Here is a 24,568-nt window from a genome sequence, read left to right on the forward strand (position 1 = left end):
ACGCGTTAATAAAGATAGAACGAATTTGACGTCAATCAGGTCATTGTTTTTGGGTTTGTTGTTTTGTTTTTTTTTTCTTTCTTTGCCTTCCATGTTTACGAGTAATTCTAACTAAACTGTATTAACCAGACTATACGCGTTCAAGGTTGCACCATCGTTTTGTGTGCCCAGGGCGTAGCCAATAAGAATTCATTCCACTGCAACGTTATAGACTTTAAACAACTGCGTAATTATTTTGGTGTATTCTTTTAGAATCACCATGTATGTGCCTGTATTCCAAATGATTATTGAGTTCTACTACACCACGGGAACGTAATATAAAGGAATAGGTGGGAGCAACGTGCACTTATTTGCATAGGTATTTGCGGGGGTATTGTATTGCATTTGCAAATATTCATAATGTGATAGAATATTTTTCCGAGTATTTTATTCGAAGGGAAATTTCTGTGAAGACAAACTGTGCGAACTGTCATACAAATAGCAAATAGGCGATGGACGTGGATGTTTGTTTATTTTACCCAAAAAAATTAATTAGATATTCACCGCCTTTTTATCATTCTCTTCATGCGTTTATCATTTACGTCGCACGTAAGTTGTTGTTTCACCTAAGTAGTGACATTTTATTGTGCATTTCAAACAGGCTGTCTATTCTCACCGGCAGTGAATGAGAACAGCCAAAAAGGTTTGCTATCGACTCTCTCACTTCACCCTCACCCGGGGTGAGATTTGAATAGCCTAGTAATGGACAGCTGTTAGCTATTCTCACCCGATGTAGTCCTCCTATCACGCAGATTTGGAAGAATCGTGATTCGATTATTAATTTTTTTTTTTTTAATTTTTATCAATAACAATTTTTTTCCTATGTTTATCAAAACGCTGTGATTATCCCCAGACTCAGACACCTGTCTGGGGATAACCAAATTTCATTATCCCCAGACACAAATTTGAAACTCCGCTCTTTTAAACAACTATCCACATTCCAGAATATGGAATGTTTCCGAATGCACATAGAAATAAGGAAAGTTAATAAAATATCTATAAAAACATAAAATTAACCAACATTAAATCGGTTGTTACTCTACATATGCCCAATATGCGTCGACTTCGATGTGGGTGTCATGGCCGAATGGTTTAGTCCTCTGCCCTGGAAGTTTTACCAGAATCGACGTTGTGGGTTCGAATCCTGGTTCCGCCACTTTTTTTTTTTTAATTCCTTCTTCTTTTCTTTTCTTTTTTTTTTTTGTGTGAGTCTATTCTTTTCTCCTTTTTGTTTGACCTTTTGTTCCGTTTCTGAGCATGAATTTCTTAAAATTGTTTTTATTTTTTTAAAAATCATTTTGTTTTTTTTCTCCTATCTGACCATTTGGTCGCTCTCTGAATATTTCTGTTTGTTTGCTTTTTAATTATTTATTCTTTTTAGACACTTTTTGAGATCGGAGTGGGGACGAATATGACAATTTGCTAGAAACTAGAAAGGAGCTAAGAGAGAGAGAGAGTTTTTTTTAAAAAGAGGTGGGGTTGGGGGGAGGATGGATTGGACATTTATCCCTTGCACCGTTCTGTAAAAAGAAGACGGAATGTAAAAAAAAATAATTTTAAAAAGTGGCGGAACCAGGATTTGAACCCGCAACGTCGATTCTGGTAAAACTTCCAGGGCAGACGACTAAACCATTCGGCCATGATACCCACTTCGAAGTCGACGCATATTGTGTATATGTAGTAACAACTGATTTAATGTTGGTTAATTTTATGTTTTTATAGATATTTTATTACCTTTCCTTATTTTTAAAAAAAAAAAAAAATAGTGGCGGAACCAGGATTCGAACCCACAACGTCGATTCTGGTAAAACTTCCAGGGCAGAGGACTAAACCATTCGGCCATGACACCCACTTCGAAGTCGACGCATATTGTGTATATGTAGTAACAACTGATTTAATGTTGGTTAATTTTTGGAAACATTCCATATTCTGGAATGTGGATAATTGTTTAAAAGAGCGGAGTTTCAAATATATGTCTGGGAATAACAAAATTTGGTTATCCCCAGACAGGTGTCTGGGGATAATGACAGCCTTATCAAAATAGGGAGTTTAACCAAAATTCTAAATGAAGTAAATGTAACTCTCACGCACTTGAGAAACTGAAACCATTGTCGTATGAAAGAGCTGGCAACACTGATTACAAAACAGTTTGAATTTGAATGTTGTTTCCATCTTGATTGGAAATGTAGTTACGGCTTACGGCCAAAGTCTGAAATTTCAGACTGATTTTTACCCCAAAATTACCATTGGAAAGTTGTGACCGAAAACGCGTGAAATAACACATTATTACATATGACGCAAATGTTACATAATTTAAAAATCGGCTAGACAAAAGAAACATAATTTGCTAAATCATTTTTTGATTTTTATCCCCAATATCTGACTGAAATAATTACAAATAATTCCCCTCCTTGATTTAATACATGAATAAAGAAGGGTTTGAATTTGAGGCAGAATTTAAATGAAAGATAAAAACATGTTGCATTATGACATAATGAGTTTATTATTACCTCTGGCAATTTAATTGCATAAATAAAATGGCAGATTGAAAAAGTTCAAATAAATTGAAAAGCATTCACACAAAGGCAGTTTGTCTATATTAATTGGAAGGAAAGTTCTGCCTTTTTTAATTCTGCTAAAAACCACTTTGCGTTTATTGCAATTATTACATCATTTGGACTGACAAACAATCAATATAATTCCCCCCCTTCCCTCTCAATGTATGGGTTGTCAAGATTTATAACAAATAGATCTTCTTACCATAATTATTAAGACCGTTATAATGTGTGTGAATGCAAATGAGAACAAATATAACTACTAGACATTTGGGAAAGAAACTTGATGGCAAAATGAAATAAAATTAACGTAGTGTTTTTTATGCACCTCCGTTAGAGGTGTAAAAAAATGCACCGTTTTTATGCACTGTCGCCACGCATTGGCAATCTACATTGTTTCTCTATTTCAGGTCTCACTCACTCACAAGCTATCATTCTTCTTTATCCATCAAACCGTATGCTTGTGTTTGAAAATGGCTTTTGCATTTGAACAAGGATGCAAATTTTCATCCTTTGTCGAGTTCAAAACCGTTTTGGAAAAATATTAACAATCCACATTTGCTACATTTTGTATTAAAAATGGTGAAAAAGTAGAGAAAGGGAAAAAAAGAAGGCACTTTAAAGTTCCCGAGAAGTTTTTCATTGTTCGGGCCCATTACATATGCAGTCATTTTGGAGCTAAACGAGGGACAAGGTGGTGAAATTCGACAGCATTCAAGGTAGGTAATTTTAACATTTAAAAACATGCTTTATCGTCTTACATTTTATTGTGGTCTTGGGAGTGTCATTCTGTTCTATTTAGGATCCTTATTCAGGGCTGCCAAGTGTCCCGCATTTTGAGGCTGTGTCCCGCCGTCCGCTTTTAAGGCAAAAATGTCCCGTATTTCCCTGAATTGATTTTTTTTTTTTTAATATTATTTTTAATAAATTTGTTTCGTTGCCATCACAGCTAACTTTTTAATTTGATCCCTTGCCCCTCAAAAAGGGACCAGATATTTTTGGCACTATTACGAAGAACCATTTTTCTAGTCACATTGGCACTATAGTGCTAAATTATTTGTCAATTGGTCATTATAAGCTTTTTTTATTTTTTTGTAGCCATAATTCTTTCATTAGGGGAGTAGTTAATATTAATATACATGCAGTTTGCATTACGTTTTGATTTAATTTGGTTTTATCACCACAAACATATTTCTTACAATTTGTGGAGTGCATTACTATCATCCATATGCCATATCAGATCACCGTTATTATTCCATTATCACCACCTGTCATGATTACGCGTGTTGTCACTCCCCCCCCCCCCCCCCCCCCCCCCCCTCCCTCCCCACCCCAACTACCAAAAAAAAGAGTGTCCCGCATTTTCACTTTGTGAACTTGGCAGCCCTGCTTATTAGTCTATTTTTTAAATCTCGACTGCCCAGGATCAGTCTCGGTCGCTTTACATGTGAAGTGCTCTATCAACTGAGTTATATTGTAACCGCTGTACTATTTTATTAGGTTTTGTTTTTATAGTTTGATTTTTGGTCTGTTTTTTTTTTAGAACTTCAAAAGTGAGCTGTGAAGCTGGATTCGTCATCAATTATGACGACAGGAAAGACTGTCTGTTCATGAAAAATATGAACTTGACTCACAATCACCCATCCCAATTCCATTGACACCTTCAAGAGTAAAGAGCTCTTAATGAGTCAAAATGATGCATTAAAGGTAAGCTTGTATCTTTATACCATGGGAATATTTCATGCTACAATCCTCAATCATATTACTTTTCTAGTTGTCTAATTGTAAAGCGCTTTGAGCACATTTAGTGGATATTGTGCTATATAAAAGCTCAGTATATATTGTTTTTAATTGGAACATAATTACACATACAATGATGACTCCCATCATTTAATAACTTTTATAATGCAGCCATCGTTTTTAATTATTGAAAATGAAGACAACGAAAAAGCTCTTTTATAGATAGAATGAAGTTGACGTCACTCATATCTTTGTTATTGTTTTTTGCCATCCGTGTTTCTGAGTAATTCACACCAAACTGTATTAGCCAGACTATGAATGTTCATGGATACACACAGTTTTGTGTGTTGGTCCGTTATACTTCCGGATGGCAATGTTGTGAGCTTCTTAGCCAAGCGCATACTATCTTTAGGAACTGTCATTGTCAAATTTCATCCCCACGATGTTTCCATACTTGTTCATTTCAGTAGATTTTTCTATTTTTGATTTTTTCTAAAGAATGAAAATCCTATCAATGATTTTGAATGTCAGAAATTATTTGAACTGACCGGCAATAACTATTTTCAAATTCAATCGCAATAGATCTGAGAAATCTGTCAACTGTCATGATCAAATTATAGCATGTGATGAACTGTTGTGAAATTTATACATTTTTCGGCATGTGAATCAGATTTTTATCAAGCGTAAATCTGAAGTGGTTTTAGACGATTGATTTATTGCTGTATCTATCCATCCAATCCAATCTAATACAGTTAAAACTGTATTGGTCCAACAATTAAGCAACTGTAATTTCCTCAACACCAGAGACGTGCAGTAGGCAGTTTTGTAGTCTTGTGGTATGACACTTGCTTTCGGATCGGAAGTTCCTGGGTTCAGGCCTTGCTTGGCGCATCGTTCAGTCCTTGGAAAAGACTCTTTACCCACATTCTCTCATCGTACTCGGGTGTAAAATGAGTACCTCGCTGTCAACAGCATTGTCTCTGTCAAAAAAAAATGTACTATCGTTACAGGCGTCATGTCTCGTTCTACATGTTACATGTTGCTGTATGTCAGGGACCCCTTGTAAAGCGCTTTGAGCATGTTTAGTTGATATTAAGGTATATAAAAGCTCAATTTTTGAAAAATAAATTTTAAGGCAGTTTTGAATTATAAGACTTTTCTGTTTCCTCCTATTTTTAGATATTTGATTTTCAAAGAGAATCTTTTCCATTAGAATTCGAACATACCACATTGTATTTTTTATTTTATAAATTTTTTTTTTTTTTTAATATTTTTTTGTTTTGTTTTGTTTTGTTTTTGGTTTTATTTATTTTGTTTATTTTTGTTTGTTTCCAAATGACAGGAGGTTGTGAGACTGAATCCCAGTAACGGTGGACTGCTTCACCTTATGGATACAAAGTACAACAAGACCCTCACATTGAGCGACGTTCGTGCTTTGATACACCACTGTGAGTTTGTTTTTGAAATGTTTATGAATTTAGAATTTAATTGTTTTGGTTTTGTGAGTGTTGATAAAAAATGTAATTATATGTTATGATGTATGTGATTGCAAGCATTTATTTTCATTACAATATTGAAGATCTAAGTCACATGTCATGGTATGAATCACTCTTTTTCCTTGCTTCTTAGTCTCTCCATAAATAATAATATAAATGTTGCTGCTCGAAGCTCGAAGAAATAAATAATGAGAAATTGAATGTAAGCTTCAATTTGATATACGAAAACAGATAAAACGTCCATAAATAACAGGATGATGCCAGTTTTGATGTGCTGTAGTTTGTCCTGATATAATTCATGTTGTGCACTGAAACCGTCTCATGCAGGAACAAAGTCACAGATGATGTTCGCATGGGTGTACGATCCGATAGTGATGTCGTTTCTTCTTCTCTTTACTAGCCTATCCTGCTTTGGTTTGTGATTGTATTTTTGACAGGGGATATTTTTTTCTGTAAATCTTCTGCCTGTTTGTTCTTGGTTATTTATAATTTAGCTTATGATATCTTTAGGTTATGATTTTGATTTACATTTGTACTATTTTTGTTAGATTGCTTGTTTGTTTGTTTCAGCGGTCTCTCATATAACCTCAATTGTGTTGGAAGAGACCTAAAGCAACAAACAAAAAAAAAAACAGACGGATCAGCCACTGGCCTCATTGGCAGAGGTTGAAATATCTGGCAAGGTCCAGTTAGATGTCAGTCATTCATTCAGGACAGTGGAGGCCACTTAATGGACATTGTAACCTTTGCCACAAATGCAATGCTGGAAACATTACAAGTCATATCCAGACGTGGTTTTCCTTGATGGTGAGTTTAGCTTTTCCCCAAATCTTTCAGAATCAGAGCTATTTTTGTGTATAATATGTAGCTTTTTGGTTTTAACTCTCTCCTTACCTCCTGCATCAAAATCGTCACATTTGTAATGACGCAATATACATTTTTCTTATTCAGATTTATTTTGTGTACATCACAAACTTTGAAGAATGATCTTCGTTTAATAAGAACATGAAGTTGTTTTGTAGAGAGATTGTTTGAGCTTAAAAATATCAATTTTTCTGCTGGGTAAGCCTGCCATTTTGTGAAAAAAAGCTGAAAATGATCTGTAAGGAGCGAGTTAAAAAATGTAATACAAGTCATAAACAAATACTTTCAGGCCTTTTGACCGAAAGTTTATTTTAAATCTTTGAATAGAAGGTATTTTTTTTAAGTTCTTTTAAGAAAAGGACAGTTCAGCAAAAATTTACAAAAAGTAAGTTATATCTGTACCGTTAAAAGATGTACACTAGAATTAGTTATATAGTATAGAAAAAAAATTATTTTATGATATGACATTGTTTTTGTGAGTTTGCCTTATGGAATGATGTATTTTCCTCCTTTTTTGTTTTTATGAGTTTGACTGATGGAATGATGTATTTTCCTCCTTTTTTGTTTTTATGAGTTTGACTGATGGAATGATGTATTTTCCTCCTATTTTGTTTTTATGAGTTTGATGGATGGAATGATGTATTTTCCTCCTTTTTTGTTTTTATGAGTTTGACTGATGGAATGATGTATTTTCCTCCTATTTTGTTTTTATGAGTTTGACTGATGGAATTATGTATTTTCCTCCTTTTTGACATATTGCATTTATCATCACTGGTGTATGATTTAATACTAGTATTAATTCTTACTGTTTGACATTTTTGTTTTTCATAGGCACATACAAAAAAATTGGAGCAGCTTTCCGTCGTATCAATTGATGGTAGAAGAAGACACCAGTGGAAAGGGGAGAGCGGTATATTATGCTTTCCTTCGGGAAGAGACAACAGAAAAAATCAGCAGAATGCTTCAGATTTTCAGGTCTTTTGTTGAGATCTGTCCAGGACTGCTGTGTATATGACTGACAAGTGTAAAATGGAAGTGGCGGCATGCAGGTCAGTTTTCACAGATGCCACTGGCCTGCTGTGCCACTTCCATGTCTTAAAGCAATGCGGTCAAAACATGCCAATCTTCAACTTCCTGGAGATGAAAAGTCGTCTTTAAGAGGAATTTGCCATGGGCCAGTCATGTCTACCTGTGAAATAAAATTCCAGGAGTTGTTGAAGAAGGTGAGTCTGTCCCTCTCATTTGGTGTATCATTTTCCGGGCTCCCGAGGCATTGGAATATATTTTTCTTTTTCTCCTTTGATTGCTACTACTTGGCGACATACGTCTTAGTAAAACCCTGTTTAGCGACATCAATATAGCAATAGTTGGCAGTTGACATCAACCTTTGATGCAACAACTTCCAGCCACATAGGCAGCGTCGTTTATGACTAGGGTCATCTCTTACTCATAGCTAATGAGTTCACTTTGTTACCAACCAATGTTTATCAACCTATCACTGTTGCCCTCAGGTTCATATAAAAACATTTTTTTCTATTTACGATTCTTTTCCTATTCTGACGCGGTTGGGCCTTTTTGTGGCAGGCACTGATCAGTGCATCACATCATTTTTGTCTCACCACTCCCCTTTTCTTCTTCTTCCATTAAGGCCAAAGCTTCAGGCTGAAGATTGTATGACCGATTTTACAGTAACAGGGGTTTTAGAGGGAAGCAGGAAGCGATTTTTTTAAAAAGTCATCAGTCAATAGGGCTTTTCCTACCATCTTGAAAACCCTAACATAACGATAATTATGTCGTTATCCTGGGTTTGCACTGTAATACGCTTCAACAGTCGTGACGTCACTTCCCTCGTAATGACGCATGGTAACTTAGCAACTGGCTCAAAACTATCGGAACAATGGTGGACGCCCTTATGAAATATTTCTCCAACGAGCATAAAAGCGTATCCAGAGGGAAAAAAAAACCCATTATAAATCTGATCATGTTTTGACTTTTACACATTCTGACCACCAGACAGATGAAAAGTTCTAGCCAACATGAAGAATAAAAAGTACCGATTTTCTTAGTTTAGAACCACGATGGCCGCCATTGCTGGGCGACGTGACATCAGTCTATTGAATCCAATTCACAATTTAAAAGTATGCTTATCTTGTTAAAGATTTCATGTCTTTCAAAATTAAATTTATATAACTAAACAGCAAATGGACTAAATTCAGATGTCAGAAGTTACTAATATCTTTTTTTTTTCTTTTTTAATCCTTATCTACCTACTCAATACACCTCATGGAATTATTCTAGAAGTATGCTTTATTGATACATTGTTCTCATTCAATTTTATTTTGTTCAGGATGAGATTTCCACAAAAGGTGCTATAGAAATATTATTATTATTATTATTATTATTATTCTTTATTATTATTATCATTATTATTATTTATTATTATTATTATTATTATTATTATTATTATTATTATTATTATTATTATTATTATTATTATTATTATTATTATTATTATTATTATCATTATTATTATTCTTATTATCGTTATTATTGTTATTATTATTATTATTGTTATTATTGTTATTATTATTGTTATTGTTATTGTTATTATTATTATTGTTATTGTTATTGTTATTATTATTATTATTATTATTATTATTATTATTATTATTGTTATTATTATGTACATTTAAAAAGGGTTTTTCATAATGGATTGTTTTGTATTCTTTATTTTTTTGTTGTTTCAGGTCCATCAGTGGTGCCCCAACTTTTCCACTTACCTGACAGACTGCTGGGCTGTCAGGTGACATACTGAATTCTTGGCCAGCATGCAAGAGAGCTGGTATTCCCAATTTTTGCAACGACACAAACAACAAGAGTGAAGGGGAACACCAGCGGCTGATATTGATATTATCAAGCACGACAGGTTTGGCAGTTGCAGGGGATCGGTTGGCATGTCATCAAAACGTTCATCAGGAGGCCCTGCGTCAGAACGCGAATGATGATGCAGCCCTTATGCGGGTGACATACCGTCATGCTGATCATCCACAGCGTCTTCCATTGTAATATGTTTTCGTAGACCATGCAGTCATGATGTTGAAAAATCAGGAACATGTGGCTCTTAATAATAATAATAATAATAATAATAATAATATTAGACTCTTATGAGCACACGGTATCCTCAACAATGAGGCTCTTGGCGCTTTAAATTACATAAACACAAAACAATATTTAAAGTACATGACATCAAAAGAAATGTTTTCAAGGATTTCTTGAAAACGGACAATGATTTGGATTCTCGGATGCTCTGTGGAATGGTGTTACGTACTGATGGACCAAAATGAGAAAAGGACCTGTTCCCGCCTTTCTACGATTTGTGGGATAGCCAAACGGGTAGTGTCATTGGAGGAACACAAAGGTCGGGTTGTCGATCATTTCTTTGCAGTGACAGAGCAAAGCTGTCGAGTGTGGATGACCATTTGTTTTGTCACTGTCCTTTTGTAAAAAACAAATGACACATCCATGTGTCCATATTGCCTCTGACTGTTATTATCCACTCCAGGGTTCCACTCCCACACACCAATGCCTTCCTACCTGGGAACAAGTGAATGAGGACTAGCAGCAGCATGCCAAATAGAGTTGCAACCATCTGTTTCCATTTTTGATAAAACCATGCCTTTTTTAATTTAATAAAGTATAAATTTGAACTTTTGCTTGTGTTCAATGACCCCATGTTGTTCTTGTTTCTCCATTTTATTTTTCTTGCAAGCATTTGACTTTGACATCCCATGGTGGGTCAGGGAGGTGATTGTTGCCGTCTCTATCACCATATATTTCCTTCTCCAGGCAGGTTGCTTTGTTTTTATTTTGGGAGGGAGGGGGTGGGGGAGGGGTCTCCTTATTGTCGGTAATTGAGTGGGGTCCTTGACCTCCCATGGTGTGCGCCTGGAATCCACATCTGTTCCATATTTGAACTAATTCCCCTTCGTTTTACTTTTTCTTGGGTACTTTGATTGTAATTCTAAAACTTTACTATCCCCTTTTCTTGTTTTTTACTGGCGTTGATATGACCTGAATGTGTTGCAAGCGCCGTAAAACCCTCCAAAGGATGTGAAAAAAAAACCATCCTACCATCTCTACTACGGCCACTACTGCCATGATATCATTCCTGCCACTCGCATAGCGGACAGGGAGGTACATACTGTGTCTTCTATCCCTTATATCTGTTTTCCAACATGCTTTCTGTCTTTGTCTTGGAATGAGATTACTTGGTTTTGTCCTGGCCCTGACCGGAGTCCTAGCTGGGAGGGAAACAGTTAAATGCATAGTTATTTTTTTGAGAGATGATATTTTGTTCCTTGTAAATCATCTCTCTGTTATGTATTATTATATTTATTTTTAATGTATAATGTAATGTAAGCATCTGAGTGTATTCCTCCTTGTTGGATTTTGTGCTTGTATCTGGATGAGACTTATAGGTGATCTCAAGCTAAGTACATTGATGGTATGCTCTTGGAATCTACATCTGATCCCTATTTGTTCCCAATTCCCCTATGTCTTACTCTCTCTTGGGTGCTTTAATTGTAATTCTAGAACTTTTTACTATCCCATTTTTCTTCCTTTTTACTGGCGCTGATATAACCTAAATGTGTTGCAAGCGCCGTAAAACACTTAAAAACAAAAACATCATTCCTGCCACACAAAAAAACCCACAAAAAAACAATTCAGCTGTATATAGCGCAATATCCACTAAATGTGCTCAAAGCGCTTTACAAGGGGTCGCTGGTCAACAGCAACATTTAACATGTCAGACGGGACAGGACGCCTGTTAGGCGATATTACAATTTTTCGGACAAAGACAACGCTGTTAACAGCCAGGTACTCATTTTACATCTGAGTACAGTGAGAGAATGTGAGTAAATAGCCATCTCCAAGGACTCAGCTATGCACCGAGCGAGGCTCGAACCCAGGTTCTTTTGATCCGAAAGCGAGTGTCATACCACTAGACCACAAAGCCGCACTACCTCATATTTAATCATTAATTTTTAATGTATGGTCAAAAATGACCCATGACATATGGGAATAATTGCACTAAAATATAATGGGGGTAAAGATCAGTATGACTGATGGCCAAGTTAGTGCAATTCCTGGGCAATTGACACAGAGTGAAGGTTGAATTGATAATTAAACAGGCTGTATAAACAGTATGTTAACCTTTAACCCCAACAGAGGTGCATTAATATGCACCTCTAACGCAGGTGAAAAAACAAAACAAAAAAAAAGAAACAGTATGTTAACCTTCACCCCCATTGGAGGTGCGTTAATATGCACCTCCAACGAAGGTCTCCAACTGGGGACACCCAGTAGAAATTGAATGCCTTTCTAATGGAGGCTACATCAAACTGTCACATCCCTTTCTATGTGAAAACCACCATAAATTAATCAGGCTGTATATAGAGTACGTTAATGTTAACCAACGCCCTCAACAGTGTGTGTAAAAACGGTGCATTAATATACACATCCGACAGAGGTGTATAAAAAAGGTCCACTAGTATACACCCCCAACGCAGTGGAGATGCATAAAAACGGTGCATTACTATATACACCTCCAACGGAGGTGCATAAAAATGGTGCGTTAATATACACCTCCAACAGAAGTGCACAAAAGCGGTGCATTAATATACACCTCAATGGAGGTACATAAAAACGGTGCGTTAATATATACCTCCAATAGAGGAGGTGCATAAAAATGCCACCATTACAATTTGCAATATTCTATAGAAAGCAGCTAAACGATAGATATAAGATTTAAAAGAGAAGAAAAAAAAAAAAAAAGGGGGGGTGGGGGTTGAGACATTTATCACTTGCAACACTCTGTAGAGAGAAGGCAACCAAAAAAAAAAAAAAAAAAGTACAGAGCTGGGATTCAACCCTCAGCTTTGATTCTTGACAAACCCTCTAAAACTGACAGCCATGGGTGCCAGTTTTCTGGTTCATGCCGGAATTCAGGTTTCGCGATATCTCGGAAGTCAAATACCTCCGGCTTCAGTGTTTTGTGTAAAATAACTAATAGCATTGGTAAAAAATCGAAAACGTGATTCAGCCACCTTTTCAGTGTATTGAGGTAGATTTGTGTCAATATGTTTGCTGTGTAATCATTTAATAATGGTATAAAAACGGTGATGAAATAGAGTAAAGTATAGGCCGCATTTTCAGCAGGAACATTTTCAGGTTTGGCAAAGTGCCGAAATTTTAGTTTCAGGTTTCAACACTTCTTCCTGCTGGCACCCATGCATGACATTCCATCCATATGAAAGACTGCATAATATGTGTAATGGTAGCACGTCTGACCAGTAATCAGAAGATCTGAGGTTCGATCCCCAATCGAGGTCGACTGCTTTTTTGGGATGGTTTTTTTTCTTCTATTTTTCTTTCTTGCTTTGTCCGACACCTTTCATACACACTTGTTCAGATCTTTATCTTATACTGGTGCCTGCTTCTTATTTTCTTTAATTTCACATGTAGAGAGAGTGAGTCTGAAATTGCTAATACCAGCGTTTAAGAATATCTTTATTATACCCCCCACCCCCCCCCCCCCCCCACACACACACACACCTCCCTCCCCATCCCCATTTACCTCCCTCATGTAATTTCTGTCCATCCAGCAGTGATTGTGTAGCTGTAGCTGGATAATTTTTTGCAACTGACTAGTGTCCTATCCAAAGGGTAGGTAGCAAGCAATTTCTATTGTGAACTTAACGCTGTAGAAACTGTGATAAAACTCCTGCTCCATGGGCATTACTCTGACTCTAAAGGACTACTTTTTAAAAATTTTTTAACTGATTTCCCCTTGTATAGAAAGTATGCGCTTGGCTAAGAAGCTCATAACATTGCCATCCGGAAGTAAAAACAATAACAAAGACCCAGAGTGACGTCAACTTAGAACTATCTATAGTATTCAAAGATGAATGCAGTCACAACATGGCCATCCATTGAGTCGATCTGTACTTGTGGGTCAAAGGTCAGGGCCTCCTGGTAGCTATAGATAGAACGAAGATGACGTCACTCAAGCCTTTGTTATTGTATTTTGCCATCCGCGTTTATGAGTACTTCTCACTTAACTGCATGAACCAGACTATAAACGTTTAAGGTTACACATTAGTCCATTATACTTCCGGATGGCAATGTTGTGAGCTTCTTAGCCAAGTGCATACTATCTATAAAATCAAGGTATCCATAGGAAGGTTCATTCTGTACCTACCCATGTTTTTATTCATGCTCTTTGGATTCCAAATTCTCTCACTTAATTTATACGGCTATGTAGTCTTGTGGTATGACACTCGCTTTTGGATCGGAAAGTCCCGGGTTCGAGCCTTTCTTGGCGCATAGTTGAGTCCTTTGAAAATGCTCTTTACTTATATTCTCTTGCCATACTCAGGTGTAAAAGGGATACCTGGCTGTTAGCAGCATTGTCTTTGTCGGAAAAAAAAATTTTATGTCGCCTAACAGGCGTCGTGTCTCGTTATACATGTTACGTGTTGCTGTTGGACAGGAACCCTTTGTAAAGCACTTTGAGCATGTTTAGTAAATTATTGCGCTATTAAAATGTTTTAATCTAATTTCATTTCATTTTTCAGCACCTTACATGCACGTAAGACCTGCACAAGCAGGAATGAGAGGAAAATTGGAGAACTAAAACCAAGATATTGGTGTTATGTGTTGCTGTTGAACAGGGACCCTTTGTAAAACGCTTTGAGCATGTTTAGTAAATTATTGCGCTATCTAAATATTTTAATCTAATTTCATTTCATTTTTCAGCACCTTACATACACGTAAGACCTGCACCAACAGGAATGAGAGGAAAATTGGAGAACTAAAACCAAGATGTTGGTGTTATGTGTTGCTGTTGAACAGGGACACTTTGTAAAACGCTTTGAGCATGTTTAGTAAATTATTGCGCTATCTAAATGTTTTAATCTAATTTCATTTCATTTTTCAGCACCTTACATACACGTAAGACCTGCACAACCAGGAATGAGAGGAAAATTGGAGAACTAAAACCAAGATGTTGGTGTTATGTTTTGCTGTTGAACAGGGACCCTTTGTAAAACGCTTTGAGCATGTTTAGTAAATTATTGCGCTATATAAATGTTTTAATCTAATTTCATTTCATTTTTCAGCACCTTACATACACGTAAGACCTGCACAACCAGGAATGAGAGGAAAATTGGAGAACTAAAACCAAGATGTTGGTGTTATGTGTTGCTGTTGAACAGGGACCCTTTGTAAAACGCTTTGAGCATGTTTAGTAAATTATTGCGCTATCTAAATATTTTAATCTAATTTCATTTCATTTTTCAGCACCTTACATACACGTAAGGCCTGCACCAACAGGAATGAGAGGAAATTGGAGAACTAAAACCAAGATGTTGGTGTTATGTGTTGCTGTTGAACAGGGACACTTTGTAAAACGCTTTGAGCATGTTTAGTAAATTATTGCGCTATCTAAATGTTTTAATCTAATTTCATTTCATTTTTCAGCACTTACATACACGTAAGACCTGCACAACCAGGAATGAGAGGAAAATTGGAGAACTAAAACCAAGATGTTGGTGTTATGTTTTGCTGTTGAACAGGGACCCTTTGTAAAACGCTTTGAGCATGTTTAGTAAATTATTGCGCTATATAAATGTTTTAATCTAATTTCATTTCATTTTTCAGCACCTTACATACACGTAAGACCTGCACAACCAGGAATGAGAGGAAAATTGGAGAACTAAAACCAAGATGTTGGTGTTATGTGTTGCTGTTGAACAGGGACCCTTTGTAAAACGCTTTGAGCATGTTTAGTAAATTATTGCGCTATATAAATGTTTTAATCTAATTTCATTTCATTTTTCAGCACCTTACATACACGTAAGACCTGCACAACCAGGAATGAGAGGAAAATTGGAGAACTAAAACCAAGATGTTGTGTTATGTGTTGCTGTTGAACAGGGACCCTTTGTAAAACGCTTTGAGCATGTTTAGTAAATTATTGCGCTATATAAATGTTTTAATCTAATTTCATTTCATTTTTCAGCACCTTACATACACGTAAGACCTGCACAACCAGGAATGAGAGGAAAATTGGAGAACTAAAACCAAGATGTTGGTGTTATGTGTTGCTGTTGAACAGGGACCCTTTGTAAAACGCTTTGAGCATGTTTAGTAAATTATTGCGCTATATAAATGTTTTAATCTAATTTCATTTCATTTTTCAGCACCTTACATCACGTAAGGCCTGCACAACCAGGAATGAGAGGAAAATTGGAGAACTAAAACCAAGATGTTGGTGTTATGTGTTGCTTTGAACAGGGACCCTTTGTAAAACGCTTTGAGCATGTTTAGTAAATTATTGCGCTATATAAATGTTTAATCTAATTTCATTTCATTTTCAGCACTTACATACACGTAAGGCCTGCACAACCAGGAATGAGAGGAAAATTGGAGAACTAAAACCAGATGTTGGTGTTATGTGTTGCTGTTGAACAGGGACCCTTGTAAAACGCTTTGAGCATGTTTAGTAAATTATTGCGCTATATAAATGTTTTAATCTAATTTCATTTCATTTTCAGCACCTTACATACACGTAAGCCTGCACAACCAGGAATGAGAGGAAAATTGGAGAACTAAAACCAAGATGTTGGTGTTATGTGTTGCTGTTGAACAGGGACCTTTGTAAAACGCTTTGAGCATGTTTAGTAAATTATTGCGCTATATAAATGTTTTAATCTAATTCATTTCATTTTCAGCACCTTACATACACGTAAGGCCTGCACAACAGGAATGAGAGGAAAATTGGAGAACTAAAACAAGATGTTGGTGTTATGTGTTGCTGTTGAACAGGGACCCTTTGTAAAAGCTTTGAGCATGTTTAGTAAATTATTGCGCTATATAAATGTTTTAATCTAATTTCATTTCATTTCAGCACTTACATACACGTAAGGCCTGCACAACCAGGAATGAGAGGAAAATTGGAGAACTAAAACCAAGATGTTGGTGTTATGTTTGCTGTTGAACAGGGACCCTTTGTAAAACGCTTTGAGCATGTTTAGTAAATTATTGCGCTATATAAATGTTTTAATCTAATTTCATTTCATTTTTCAGCACCTTACATACACGTAAGACCTGCACAACCAGGAATGAGAGGAAAATTGGAGAACTAAAACCAAGATTGGTGTTATGTGTTGCTGTTGAACAGGGACCCTTTGTAAAACGCTTGAGCATGTTTAGTAAATTATTGCGCTATATAAATGTTTTAATCTAATTTCATTTCATTTTTCAGCACCTTACATACACGTAAGGCCTGCACAACAGGAATGAGAGGAAAATTGGAGAACTAAAACCAAGATGTTGGTGTTATGTGTTGCTGTTGAACAGGGACCCTTTGTAAAACGCTTTGAGCATGTTTAGTAAATTATTGCGCTATATAAATGTTTTAATCTAATTTCATTTCATTTTTCAGCACCTTACATACACGTAAGCCTGCACAACCAGGAATGAGAGGAAAATTGGAGAACTAAAACCAAGATGTTGGTGTTATGTTGTTGCTGTTGAACAGGGACCCTTTGTAAAACGCTTTGAGCATGTTTAGTAAATTATTGCGCTATATAAATGTTTTAATCTAATTTCATTTCATTTTTCAGCACCTTACATACACGTAAGACCTGCACAACCAGGAATGAGAGGAAAATTGGAGAACTAAAACCAAGATGTTGGTGTTATGTGTTGCTGTTGAACAGGGACCCTTTGTAAAACGCTTTGAGCATGTTTAGTAAATTATTGCGCTATATAAATGTTTTAATCTAATTTCATTTCATTTTTTCAGCACCTTACATACACGTAAGACCTGCACAACCAGGAATGAGAGGAAAATTGGAGAACTAAAACCAAGATGTTGGTGTTATGTGTTGCTGTTGAACAGGGACCCTTTGTAAAACGCTTTGAGCATGTTTAGTAAATTATTGCGCTATATAAATGTTTTAATCTAATTTCATTTCATTTTCAGCACCTTACATACACGTAAGCCTGCACAACCAGGAATGAGAGGAAAATTGGAGAACTAAAACCAAGATGTTGGTGTTATGTGTTGCTGTTGAACAGGGACCCTTTGTAAAACGCTTTGAGCATGTTTAGTAAATTATTGCGCTATATAAATGTTTTAATCTAATTTCATTTCTTTTCAGCACCTTACATACACGTAAGGCCCAGGAAAGAGAATGGAGAATAAACCAAGATGTGGTGTTATGTGTGCTGTTAACAGGGACCCTTGTAAACGCTTTGAGCATTTAGTAATATGCGCTAAAAAGTTATATTCATTTATTCTCAGCACCTAATCACGTAGCTGCACAACGGAATGAGAGAAAATTGGAGAACTAAACCAGATTTGTTTAGTGTTGTGTGAACGGGACTTGAACTGAGTTAGATATTGCGCTATTAAATGTTTTAATCTAATTTCATTTCATTTTCAGCACCTTACATACACGTAAGGCCTGCACAACCAGGAATGAGAGGAAAATTGGAGACTAAAACCAAGATGTTGGTGTTATGTGTTGCTGTTGACAGGGACCCTTTGTAAAACGCTTTGAGCATGTTTAGTAAATTATTGCGCTAATAAATGTTTTAATCAATTTCATTCATTTTCAGCACTTACATCACGTAAGGCCTGCACAACCAGGAATGAGAGGAAAATGAGACAAAAAGATGAAAGTGACTAATGGATAACTTTCCATGACCACATTTTCAACGTCAACTTGAGATGTAGAAATGCGAATTCGCATTAAACGTTAACCATCTTTATTTCCACTTACGATAGTCACGATTTAACTCAAGAGCCAGGTAAGGTGTATGAGGACACCTAAAGGAGTTTGTCGGAACAAACCAAATGCTTGGATTAATGTTTCTGTCAAAATAATTTGCTTAAACCTACAATGGTATAATTATCCTCAATAAAGTTAACAATCTTATTTCCTTTTCAATTCAACCTTACATCCACTGATATAACCGTTATGAGGGAAGGTCAATATATGTCCCTTTCAAAGATCCGAGTAGACTATGTGGTCTATGTGTATGAAACTGTTGAAAGTCTTGTTAACTGCTCTATCGAGCATAGTTAGTCTGGAATAGGCCTTTAGCTTCATATTCTTATTCTGTCACCATACTCAGGTGTGAAATGAGTACCTGGCTGTTAACAGTGTTGTCTCTGTCTGAAGAAATTTTACTGAAAAAAAAGAAAGTTAATAATAATGTTAATCATTTACACAACGCCTATTCCATTTATATAAACGGCTGTAAAAAAAATTTTTAAAAATTGAGCTTTATATAGCGCAATACCCACTAAATGTGCTCAAAGCGCTTTACAAGGGGTCCCTGCTCAACAGCAACATTTAACATGGAGGACAGGACATGACACCTGTTAGGCGATATTACAATTTTTCGGACAAAGACAACGCTGTTAACGGCCAGGTACTCATTTTACACCTGAGTACGGTGAGAGAATGTGAGTAAAGAGCCTTATCCAAGGACTCAACTATGCGTCGAGCGCGAGGCTCGAACCCAGGACCTTCCGATCCAAAAGCGAGTGTCATACCACAAGACCACATAGCCGCACAGCTGTAGTCGTCTTTTCTATCCAATACGAATGGAATAATTACAAGTCCAAGCATGTTCATGTTCGTACAATACACAGAATTAAAAAAAACTATATAACGAAAGCCAGTTCTACTCCATCAAATATTTTCTCAAATGTGACTCCTCATCTCAAAACAGTATTATGTCGGGATGGACCAGATGCTTAAAAAGTCAAATTATAATTATAATGGTCAAAAATATGAAACGTTGGTATTTAGAACAGTACAATATGATATTCCTTCTCATCTATAAAGCATATAAACTCAACTTAAGTCTGATATTTCGGGCTACACATTCCATTTTCAGAATCTTAATCACCCCGACTTAATACCGTTTTGAGACTAGGGGTCACATATATATTTGTCTTGGAAGTAGTTTCTGTCTTACATTTTCTTTTTAAAAATTGGAAGAGAGTTCTAAACACAAGGCGCATCATGGGAAAAAGACCTTATATCAGATAACTTTTTTGAGATTTTTTTGGGAACAGTAATTGGCATTGGAGATGATCATTTGATATTAAAGTTCTGGAAGACAATGGAAATTACTTGCTACCCTATGGATAAGATGCTAATATATCGCAACATATTTATTGTCAGATCTAACGGATGTGGCTATCCAGTCAGTGCTGGTATGGACGGACAGGCGGGGAGTCTGAAAGAAATCCCGTCTAAGTTTGAAGGGAAAATTAATTAATTTTTTTTTTTAATTGAGCTTTTATATAGCGCAATATCCACTAAATGTGCTCAAAGTGCTTTACAAAGGGTCCCAGACCAACAGCAACACTTAACTAGTAGAACGAGACATGACACCTATTAGGCGATGTTACAATTTTTTTCGGACAGAGACGGCGCTGTTAATGCTCAGGTACTCATTTTACACCTGAGTATGGTGAGAGAATGTGAGTAAAAAGCCTTTTCCAAGGACTCAACTATGCATCGAGTGAGGCTCAAACCCAGGTACTTCTGATCCGAAAGCAAGTATCATTGACCACATAGCCGCATTTATTAATCAGTTTTGGGTTTTCGAAGCAACAGTATTTTTCATTTTTGTTTCTGCAGGATATCTGTAATGATGACAAAAATGGCCAGAGTTCCTGTGGATCACAATCAACAAAGTCTGTAGCTTCTGGAAAAGATCAGGAACAAGGTATGGTCTAGTTGAATTGATACTAAGCTGTGGACTAAAATGTTTTGAATAACCTGACTCTTTTAGCACTGAGGCTATATTGTTCTCTTTTTCGTCACAAAATGGCTGACACCTGATTGAGGCAGCGTGAGAATGACAGACAAGCTAAGACAATGTGACATTCGAATTCGGCGCAAAATCTCAATTAAAATACCCCCCCCCCCCCTGGGGCCAATTGAATGTTCTGATGAAAGAAATGATACAATTAGTTCAATTTATAGTACTTTTGTAGACAGTAGGATTGGATTACATTCATTATTGTTTTTGCCTTTCAAGACCGGCCGCACTGTGCGGCCATTGGCCAGTAAAACAGATTCTGTTCTGGCCGCACAGAGAGGCCAATGGCGCTGAAAGAGTTAACCACTGTGATTTCTGTTTTGGATTCGTTGACCTTACGATTCCAATGTCGCAGAGTATTTGATATTATTGGTATGTGCTGCTGCACCTGGTCTTTCTTGTTTGGTTTATTTAACAGAAATTTGTCTTGGTATGAGATTGCTTGGTTTTGTCCCGACCCAGGCCGGAGTCCTTGGCTGGGAGGGAAACAGTGAAATGCATAGTTATTGTTTTGGGAGATGATTTTTTTTTTCTTGTAATTCATCTCTCTGTTATGTATTATTATATTTGTTATTTTTAATGTAAATGTAAGCATTTGAGTGTGTTCCTCTTTGTTGGATTCTGTGCTTGTGTCCGGATGAGACTTTTAGGTGATCTCAAACTAAGTACATTGGTGGTATGCTCTTGAAATCTACATCTGATCCCAATTTGTTCCCAGTTCCCTTATGTCTTACTTTTTCTTGGGTTCTTTAATTGTAATTCTATAACTTTTACTATCCCATTTTCTTCCTTTTTTCTGTCGCTGATATGACCTAAATGTGTTGCAAACGCCGTAAAACCCTTAAAAACAAAACAAAACAAAAAACAAATTGGGCTCTTATATAGAGCAATATCCACTAAACGTGCTCAAGGAGTCCCTGGCCAGCATGATTTGTGGAAAAATGGTGGAGAAAACACTAGTTTGTTTAATCGTGTTTATAGAATAATTATGAACAAAAAATGTGGTACATTTAAATGAGTTCTAGGAAACAGTACTCAAGTGGAAATATGAAGACTGATTTTCAAAAACTCCTTACACCATTTTTCCCATTTTGAGATATTGAGGATTATCTCCCCTAAAATTTCTCATTCCATCTATTATTTTATCATATTTAAACTTCAAATTCACACAAATATAAGGAAATTATTGTGTCAATTGATACTTAAAATAAAATTTACATTTCAATTTATCTCATGGATGTACAATCTCAAACAGTAGAATAATCGACTAAACAAGTTTTGGAAAACCAGCCTTCTGGGTGGGGATCCTGACCTCCCATAGTGGGCAGGGAGGTACATGCTGTGTCTTCTATCCCCCCATACTCGTTTTGTTACAATTGTTTCCTGATCCTTGCCGGAGTTCCTTGGCTGGGAGGGAAACAGTCGAATGTATAGTTATAGTTTTGGGAGATTATATTTTTTTTCCTTGTAAATCATCTCTCTGTTATGCATTGTATTATGTTTAGTTTACATATTATATTATATGATTGGTAAACATTTGAGTGTATTCCTCTTAGATGGGACCTGTGCTTGTGTCTGGAGGAGACTTTTAGGTCATCTCAAACTAAGTACTTTGACAGTGTGCTCTTGGAATCCACATCTGTTCCACATTTGAACCAGTTTCCCTTTGTCTTACCTTTTCTTTTGTGCTTTAATTGTAATTCTAGAACTTTTTACTATCCCATTTTCTTCCTTTTTACTGGCGCTGATATGACCTTAATGTGTTGCAAGCGCCGTAAAACCCTTAAAAACGAAAACCAGCCTTCGTATTATATTTTTATTTATCTATCTATTTTTTTATTTATTTATTTATTTATTTATTTATTCATTTTATCTATTTATCTACATATTTATTTATTTATTTATTTATTTACTTCCTGTTTTCTTGAACTTTTCAGAAATTACCCGTGTAGAAAACTGTGACGTGTCATCCAATGGTGTGTCTTGTGAGGACAACCGTGTCAAAGCGGTGTGTAGTAACGTTGCTGAACGTTTTCCCAACTGCAAATCGTCTGATCAAAACGTTGAGGGTGTGAATGCAGAAATGATAGGAAATCAAGGAGAAGAGATTCTAGGTTGTGAACAATCATTGTCTAATAACTCAAGTGTTAAACGTGTTCCTGCTAAATCTAGAAAGAGATTTCGCTATGAATGCGGTGTTTGCAAAAAAATGTTTCCTAGTAAGTCAGCGTTAGAGACGCACATGCAAACTCATACAGGAGAGAAACCATTCCAGTGTCCTGAGTGTGATAAAGCATTTGGTCAGGATTGGCATTTGAAAACACACATGAGAACGCACACGGGAGATAAGCCTTACAAATGCCCTGTTTGTGGAAAGTTATTTGCCAGTAACTCAGGCTTGAAAAAACATTCCATTGTCCACTTAGGAGAGAAGCCCTTTGAATGTCAGGTTTGTGGAATGGGTTTTGTTCTGGAGTGCGACTTGCGAAGTCATGCCAAAACTCATAACAAGGAAAGACCACACGAGTGCTCGGAGTGCGGGAAATCGTTTAAAACGAGTTCAGATCTGGTTTGCCATGTCAGAAACCACACGGGTGATAAGCCTTTCCAATGTCTCACTTGTGGAAAGGGATTCACGAAACTCTCCGTCTTAGAAGAACACACCAGAACCCACACCGGGGAAAGGCCTTTCCTCTGTTATGTCTGCGGAAAAGGTTTCTCTCAGAGTTCGTCTTTAAGATTTCACTCCAGCATCCATACAGGGGAAAAGCCGTATAAATGTTCGACATGCGGAAAGGCATTTGGGCTAAAGTCAATCTTGGAAAGACATAAGTTAATTCATACAGGAGAAAAGTCATTTCTATGTGATAAGTGTGGAAGGACCTTCGTATTAAAGTCACATTTAGCTCGGCATAGAAAAAAACATTTTCGAAGTTGACATTGAAATTGAAAGTAGTTTTATGTTGAGCACAAGAAGGCCTCACCGTGGAATGTGTTATAAATTAACCCATCTCTTCATGAAAATGCCATATTTTCCCCAAAATTATGCCACAAAAATGCCCCCAAAAAGTGAAATTATGCCACAAATTATGCTAGAAATGATAAATTATGCGTTGAAAAAATATGACTATTTATTGTGATGCTGATGCAATTTATACCTATTTATTCAAATGTCTTGAACCAAAGTGCAATAATAAATTTTTAACAATAAAGAAGCAAACAATTTACAAATTGAAAAGCAAGATAAAGAAGGAGGGAAAAAAAAAAAGAAACGACCACAACAGAGATCTCAACTCCAAACATCGAAAGCCACTACAAATTGTTGCAATGGTCATCTGTGAATACCAAAAAAGGAAAAGAAAATGCACATGAAGGTATGCAACAATTATTGTTATTAGCATTAACTCACTCAACCCTAACACCGACTATATCCGTAGTTTACCTGGGTTACTTTTACCCCATGCCTATTTATTACATTTTTCTGAGACAAATTATAGGCGTAGTATCAAAGCTATTGTTTTTCATTTTTACTCGTTAATGGGAGTTGATTAAAAATATCTATGTACATGCTCATTATCAATGCATTTTTTCCAATTTTGAAAAGTAGCAAAAATCTCTAGGATTGAGTAAGCTAATAATACATACTGATAAGTACCATGTGCAGCTATGTGGTCTAGTGGTATGACACTCGCTTTTGGATCGGAAGGTCCTGGGTTCGATCCTCGCTCGGCTCATAGTTGAGTCCTTGGAAAAGGCTCTTTACTCACATTCTGTGACAGTACTCGGGTGTACAATGAGTACCTGGTCGTTAACAGTGTTGTCTCTGTCCGGAAAAAAATTGTAATATCTCCTAACATGCGTCATGTCCGGTCCTAAATGTTAAATATTGTTGTTGGCCAGGGACCCCTTGTACAGCGCTTTGAGCATGTTTAGTGGATATTGCTCTATATAAAAGCTCAT

General features: G+C 36.3%; 1 protein-coding gene across 3 annotated transcripts; it reads left to right on the forward strand.

Moving 5' to 3' along the window:
• The first annotated feature begins 471 nt into the window (after positions 1–471).
• Positions 472–24,568, forward strand: LOC144959782 (uncharacterized). Of its 3 annotated transcripts, none has more exons than XM_078892525.1 (7): positions 499–588; positions 3,005–3,313; positions 4,138–4,301; positions 5,677–5,782; positions 6,401–6,637; positions 7,526–7,917; positions 9,442–10,393. In XM_078892525.1, the coding sequence occupies exons 6-7, from the start codon at positions 7,738–7,740 to the stop codon at positions 9,499–9,501; spliced, it is 240 nt and encodes a 79-aa protein (XP_078748651.1). In that variant the 5' UTR covers positions 499–588; positions 3,005–3,313; positions 4,138–4,301; positions 5,677–5,782; positions 6,401–6,637; positions 7,526–7,737; the 3' UTR covers positions 9,502–10,393. The 3 variants fall into 2 exon arrangements, with proteins under 3 accessions (XP_078748650.1, XP_078748651.1, XP_078748652.1); XM_078892524.1 differs by lacking the exons at positions 3,005–3,313; positions 4,138–4,301; positions 5,677–5,782; ... (1 more) ...; positions 7,526–7,917; positions 9,442–10,393 and adding exons at positions 14,513–14,591; positions 18,423–18,574; positions 20,425–20,512; positions 22,546–24,568 and having other exon boundaries at positions 472–588.

Source organism: Berghia stephanieae, chromosome 14, assembly GCF_034508935.2.
Source record: "Berghia stephanieae isolate SIO BIC M18660-M18661 chromosome 14, UCSD_Bste_1.3, whole genome shotgun sequence".
Classification (NCBI taxonomy): Eukaryota; Metazoa; Mollusca; class Gastropoda; order Nudibranchia; family Aeolidiidae; genus Berghia; species Berghia stephanieae.